General features: G+C 57.3%; 1 protein-coding gene across 1 annotated transcript; it reads left to right on the top strand.

Moving 5' to 3' along the window:
• The first annotated feature begins 1,336 nt into the window (after positions 1 to 1,336).
• On the top strand, positions 1,337 to 5,225 carry PLD6 (phospholipase D family member 6). Its single transcript, XM_072820834.1, has 2 exons — positions 1,337 to 1,902; positions 3,383 to 5,225. The coding sequence occupies exons 1-2, from the start codon at positions 1,464 to 1,466 to the stop codon at positions 3,628 to 3,630; spliced, it is 687 nt and encodes a 228-aa protein (XP_072676935.1). The 5' UTR covers positions 1,337 to 1,463; the 3' UTR covers positions 3,631 to 5,225.
• Positions 5,226 to 6,347: the final 1,122 nt, after the last annotated feature.

Raw genomic sequence — 6,347 nt, 5'->3', positions numbered from 1 at the left:
CTCTCTCTCTCTGTGTGTGTCTCTATGAATAAATAAATTTTTAAAAATCTTAAAAAAAAAAAGAAATGATCTGGGAGCTAGGTATGCTCATTGCTGCTGGGGTGTCTTGGCCTCTGGGCCTCTGAGGGGACTGAGGTATGTGGCACATGTATGTCAAACCTGACATGCGATGTATGTTAATATACATACTGAGCTAAACATGACTTCACTGTGGTATCTCTGACTCCACTCCAGTACCGCAGGCATCTCATCTCCTACCCTATGCAACAGAGAGAACCCTGGCTCAGACTACCAGCTGCCAACCGTTTCTTGATCCATTCAGTCCCCGGGTGCTATAGGCAGTCCCGCCGTCGGGAAATCAATGGACCAACCAGAGTGCAGTGTTTATGGGCAGTTCCTTTTGTGTTTGCCTTACATGATTTTCCAAGGTTACTCACATCAGCTCCTTCTCCCCAATTTGGGGGTATGTTTTTTAACAGCTGCCAAGTCATGCAAAGACCGTCAGCTGGTACAAGGAGGAGACTGTAGGGGAGTTATCACTTCCTTCTCGAGACCACAGATACACTTCAAATTAACCATGCAAAGTCCTGCCCAGGATTCAGGAAAGAAAAAAATAGACAAGAAATTCTTACACTGTCGTCTCTCCCTCTCTCCTCCCAAGCGGTGCACAGCGGGGCTGGGGCTCGCTAAGGTAGGACCAAGGGCTTCCCGGTTTTCACTAGGTCTGTGCTCCAAGCAGAACAGGCGTCCTCCGATGCCAAGCTGGTACTGGGAGAGGCGGCAGAAATACCGGGGCCCAATGCCGGGCGTGGCCGTCCCACGGTCTGCGACACGGCGGCCTGAGGCCCTCCTCCAGCGACGGGCTCCTGGAACACCGTGTGCGTCTCAGGCCGCAGCCCGGGCCGAAGGGAAGGCGTGCGCCGAGGTCAGCAGCCTCTCCCGCCCTCGGAGGGAGGACGGCCCGGGCTCTCGCGGCCCCGCGGGGAGCGGGAGGCGGCGGCGTCGGCGTCGGCGTCGGCGGGCGGTGCGCGGACCTCAGGTTGGCCACGCGAGCACGGGCCTCCCCACGCGGCCGGCGGCTGCGCAGACGCCACGGGGAGGCCGGCGGAGGCGCGAGCGGCGCGGGAGGCAGGAGCGCACGCAGGGCGGGGGGAGGGGGTGGGGAAAGGTTGGGCGCACGTGGCTGCGGGGGCGCAGGCGCGGTGGGCGGAGGGGGAAGGGCGGGCTCACGTGCCAGGGGCTGCGCAGGCGCAGTTGGCAGGGGCGATGTCCAGGGCTGGCGGCGCGCATGCGTGATGGGCGGGGTGTGTGTGTGTGTGTGTGTGTGTCTCTGTGTGTGTCTGTGTGTGTAGGAGGGCGTCGGACGCGCCGTCGGAGCGGTGGTAGGGGGAGGAGTACGTGGCCGTCGGCCGCGCAGGCGCAGTGGGCGGCGGGGCCGCGGGTCGTCGTCGGGCCGAGGCGGCATGGAGCGGTTCCGATGGCAGGTGGCGGCCGTGGCGGCCGTGGGCCTCGCGCTGGCCCTGGAGGCGCTGCCCTCCGTGCTGTGCTGGCTGCGGGCCGGGCGCCGGCAGCAGCAGAGGCCGCCGCGGCGCCAGGTGCTCTTCTTCCCGTCGCAGGTGACCTGCACCGAGGCCCTGCTGCAGGCCCCGGGGGAGGCGCCGTCGGGGCCCCCAGCCGGCTGCCGGTGCAGCCTGCCCCACGGCGAGAGCTCGCTCAGCCGCCTGCTGCGCGCCCTGCTGGCCGCCCGCGCCAGCCTCGAGCTCTGCCTCTTTGCCTTCTCCAGCCCGCAGCTGGGCCGCGCGGTGCAGCTGCTGCACCAGCGCGGGGTGCGCGTCCGGGTCATCACCGACTGCGACTACATGGCCCTCAACGGCTCGCAGATCGGCCTGCTCCGCAAGGCAGGTAAGCGGGGCCGCGGAGGCCGGAGCCCAGGCTCGGGGCTCAGGGCCGGGGAGCCCTCGGGGGAGCGGCGTCGGGCCCCCAGCCCGGCGCCTGCTCTGACCCCGGGGCCTTAGGCTGTGGTGGGGATGCCAAGGGCGGATACTGCAGGGGCCTGAGGATGGGGGAGACCCCGCGTATGGCCCACGTGGCCTTGTGAGGTCGGGAGAGTTTTACCCCGGAGAGACCCCGGGGCCATCTGTAAAGAACAGCTGCCTCCCCCGGGGGCTGGGCTTCTGTGCAGGGGTTTCTTATGCTGGATACCCGGATGTGAGCCCCGGGGAGTGAGTAGGCTGTGTCTTCCCAGCTAGTGGAGAGAGATCTGGGGGCCTGCCCGGTGACCCCGGGGAAGCCACGAGCCCTTGTCGTTACCCACATTTTCATGACCCGTGTTGGCCTTGGGACACTGTGGGGAAAGCCTGTGGCGGGTAGAGCAGGGAACGTAGCCCGGCCAGTTGAATTTTTGACGACCGCAGACTGAAATGACAGCGGCCCAGTCAGCACCCAGGAAATCAAGAGCCAACTCAAAAACCAAACCTGCCAGCCCACTTGCTGGCCGACTCCGGGCAGTGTGCCATAGGAGCAGGCGTCTGCACGAGGCCAAGGTCGGGCTGACGCAGAGGGTAGAGGAGGACAACAGTATTTCGCTTTTTTTTTTTTTTTTTTTAGATTTTATTTATTTATTTACGAGAGAGACAGGCAGAGACACAGGCAGAGGGAGAGGGAGAAGCAGGCTCCATGCTCGATCCTGGTTCTCCAGCATCACGCCCTGGGCTGAAGTCGGCGCTAAACCGCTGGGCCACCTGGGTGTTCCTAAACTGTTCTTTTAAATCACATTTCTCACGGGCTTGTTCACTGAGCAGATAGGTGGTTGGTGAGCTGGGCAGGACTCCAGGGTCCTGCCCTCGGGGAGCTTGCCGACAGCAGGCTTTTCGTTGAGCCGAGGAGGCGCAGCCAGGGCGAATTCCTTTCTGTAGCAGACGGGGGTCCTTCTGGGAGTGAAGAGGGCTGAACTCCTTCACCCCAAGCCGCAGGGCCTGGCTTCTCCGGCGGTCTTCCTGCCCCAGGTGCACCCCCTCCCCCGGGCAATTGGGGTGTTTCCAGGGTGGGCAGAGCGAGAGCTGGAAGGCAGGGAAACCCCACTTGCGGTCGCCCCAGCCAGATTCATGGCTGGCTCCTCCCGGGACCACTGACGGGCCCGTGCTAGTCGGGTCATCCCGAGAAGTGTGGGTGGGCAGACCTCACCCGGAGTGCAGAGCTGGTCCCTTCCGGGGCTGCCACCCACACCTGCCCCAGCGGGACAGGCTTCCCGCTTCCTACTGAACTGGAACCAAAGCCACAGTCGCGGCTGCTAGAAAGTGGCCCACGCTTGAGGAGGAGCTCAGGTGCTCACACCACAGTGTGGCCGGAGGGGGTGGCGAAGGCTGACTTGTTCCTTTTGCAGGCATCCAGGTGCGACATGATCAGGACCTTGGCTACATGCATCACAAGTTCGCCATCGTGGACAAGAAGGTGCTGATCACGGGCTCCCTCAACTGGACCACACAAGCCATCCAGAACAACAGAGAAAATGTTTTGATTATGGAGGATGAGGAGTATGTGAGGCTTTTTCTGGAAGAATTTGAACGTATCTGGGAAGAGTTTAATCCTACCAAGTACACCTTTTTCCCGCAGAAGAAGCGAAGTCACTGAAGCTGTGCTCTCTCCGCTGTCTGCAGAGTTGGAGGGGAGAGTGGTGTTTAATGTCACAGAACTTTTGGTACCCAGAGTTAAAGCCAGAGCAAACCTACAAAGAATGGGACTCCAGGCCGGCCTGGGCCTTACCCAGAGCTGCTGCCGGTTTGGGTGTGACATGCATGGTACATAAGCGAAATTTAGGAACACATTCTTGCAAAGTCTGTTCTCGTTCGGTACAGGATGAAAGCCAACTAAACAGTGTTTGGGGTTATGGAAGACAGGGACATCCCTACCACCCCAAGTCAGTTGTTTCGGACAGCTTGTTTCTTGCCACAGTAAATGCAGCCACCACCTCTCACAAGTGTGCTTCCCAGGGCTGCCGGCTCCTGGGCCCATGGTGGATGGGCTTCTCCTGCCTTAGACAAGCTGACCCCTCCCGTCCTCGTCCCCCCCCCCCCCCCCCCCGGATCTGGGGTCTCTCATGTGGCCTACTCCATCAGCCCCGTGGCAGTGGCTCCTGACTTGTGTCCTCTTCTGTTGGCCTGGCCGCTCCCAGCAGCACAGCTGATACCTGGTGTTGGTAGAGGCAGCAGTCCTTCGTGTCTGCTGTCACAAGCTCCTTGGTGGCTTCTTGGCGGGTTTGAGTCCACAGAGGGAACCGGGAGAAGTCAGGGAGGAGAAGGGGCAGGAGGAGGGAGGGGTGCCAGGCACGGCAGGAGTGGGGAGCTGCCCTCCAGGCCCCTGGTGAGCATTGCTTGCCCCTGCAGCGGGCAGGTCATGCTCTTACCGGGTCTCCTTGCACGATGACCCTTTACAACAAATACACCTGGAGACGTTCGTCCCCCCCAGCTTCTGTCAGCAAGGCCGGTAAGCGGCCAGAAGCTGCTTCTGTTTCCTGTGTTATGCCTTTAATTGTTAACATTCTCACATTCAAGGTGATTTTGTGCGCTTAGAGGTGACCTTCACTGTTAGCACCGGTGAACTTGGCTCATTGGCAGGTTTGGCTCAGCACAAGGCATCCTGAATTACCTGACCATCCAGGGGAGTCAGCCAGGAGAGAGCCTGATTTGGGGCTGTGGCACCTCCCAGGTCTATTTTTACTGTCAGCTAGGGGATTTGCTCTCACTGATAGCTACAAGAATAGCTGTCTCACATATGCTTGTGAGATGTTACAGATTATCTTTTCATAACACATATCTTTAGTTCAGATGACATCCGAATGCTCATTGTGCCATCTTGTCATACTTGTGTAATATGCTGTGTGACTGGTCCTGAGGTCTGGGCATGTACACTTTCCCCATCACACCCACGGAGCCACCTGCAGAGACCATTCCGTGTTGCATGTTTTTTCTGCTTAAAGTCACCTTTGACTTACTGTGTTACACAAGTAAACCCAAAGTTAGTTTTTCTGACTTATTGAGGCTATAAAGTATAATATATAGTTTGGAAATAAGACCTGCTTTTACACTAGATGTATTTTCTCAACTGCGTGTGTGTTCCAGCAGTCTGCTCTGAGGAGAGAACAGGAGTTACAGAATGTGTCCTGAATTATGAAGCTGGGTTGTCCTGGACTTCTGGCACGTTTAAATAAATATGTTCTTATTCTGGAATGCTAGCGCTGATTCTTTGTCTTTTGCTCATCTGAATAGTGGGTGCGGTTTATTAAATGCCATTTGCGGGGAGTGGACAACATACAGCTGTTGAGAAACCACTGGTCAGGATGGGTGCTGCAAACAGGAGCAAGACCTGAATGTGTTACTTGGGGCACCTTGTGAAGTCTTTTCCAAAGGTAATGAAGGTGGTTTTCCAGGGCTGAGGCTTATCCATCACACTCGGGGTGTGCTGACCCCAGCAAGTTCCCCAAATGTGGGAAACCTTCCCCCCCAATTAAAAAAAAAAAAGCCTGACACAGGACTCGAGTCCCGGGACTCCAGAATCACGCCCTGGGTCGAAGGCAGGTGCTAAACCACTGAGCCACCCAGAGATCCCCGTATTCATATATTTTGCAAGATATCTGATGGGCGGCGAAGTAACTATGGTCAGAACCCTCTTGTAATCTAAAAACAACAGAGACTTTCTATACAGGCAGCTGTGAACCTGTGAACCTGGATAGGACTTCACCAGATGGGTGGTACCATCAGCCTTCCATTTACTGTGACCTGTTCCCAAACATCCAGTAAAGGCTTTTTTACCCCAAGGACAGAGCACTGTGTTGCAAACTGGAGCAACTGCTGACACAGATTTAGACTTTCCAGGATTCCTCCAAGCACAAATCAGAGCTCCATGGCCTCCCATGGAGTGGCCAAAAATAGACATCCTTTGGGGCCCACTGGAAAATTGGCATTTATGAGTTGGGGTAGCTCCTCAGTTACAGAATAGTACATTCTGTTAGTTTTCCAAGGTTCTTCAGTAGCGTTCACTTAAAACCCAGCACCAGGGCCAGAGTCCCAGCCCTCTCCTTTGCTTCCTTACTGTAGCCACAATGGCTGGCATCTGGGACAAGGACAACAAGGCCACGTTCAGAAGCAGCTTGATTTAAAAAAACAAAACACACACACACACACACAAACCCCACCAGACTTTAAAAAAAAATATTTTATGTATTCATGAGAGACACAGAGGGGCAGAGACACAGGCAGAGGGAGAAGCAGGCTCCTTGCAGGGAGTGCAATGTGGAACTTGATCCCGGGACCCCAGGGATCACGGCCTGAGCCAAAGACAGACACTCAACC

Source organism: Canis lupus, chromosome 3, assembly GCF_048164855.1.
Source record: "Canis lupus baileyi chromosome 3, mCanLup2.hap1, whole genome shotgun sequence".
Lineage (NCBI taxonomy): Eukaryota > Metazoa > Chordata > Mammalia > Carnivora > Canidae > Canis > Canis lupus.
This window is presented reverse-complemented; position numbering and strand designations above follow the sequence as displayed.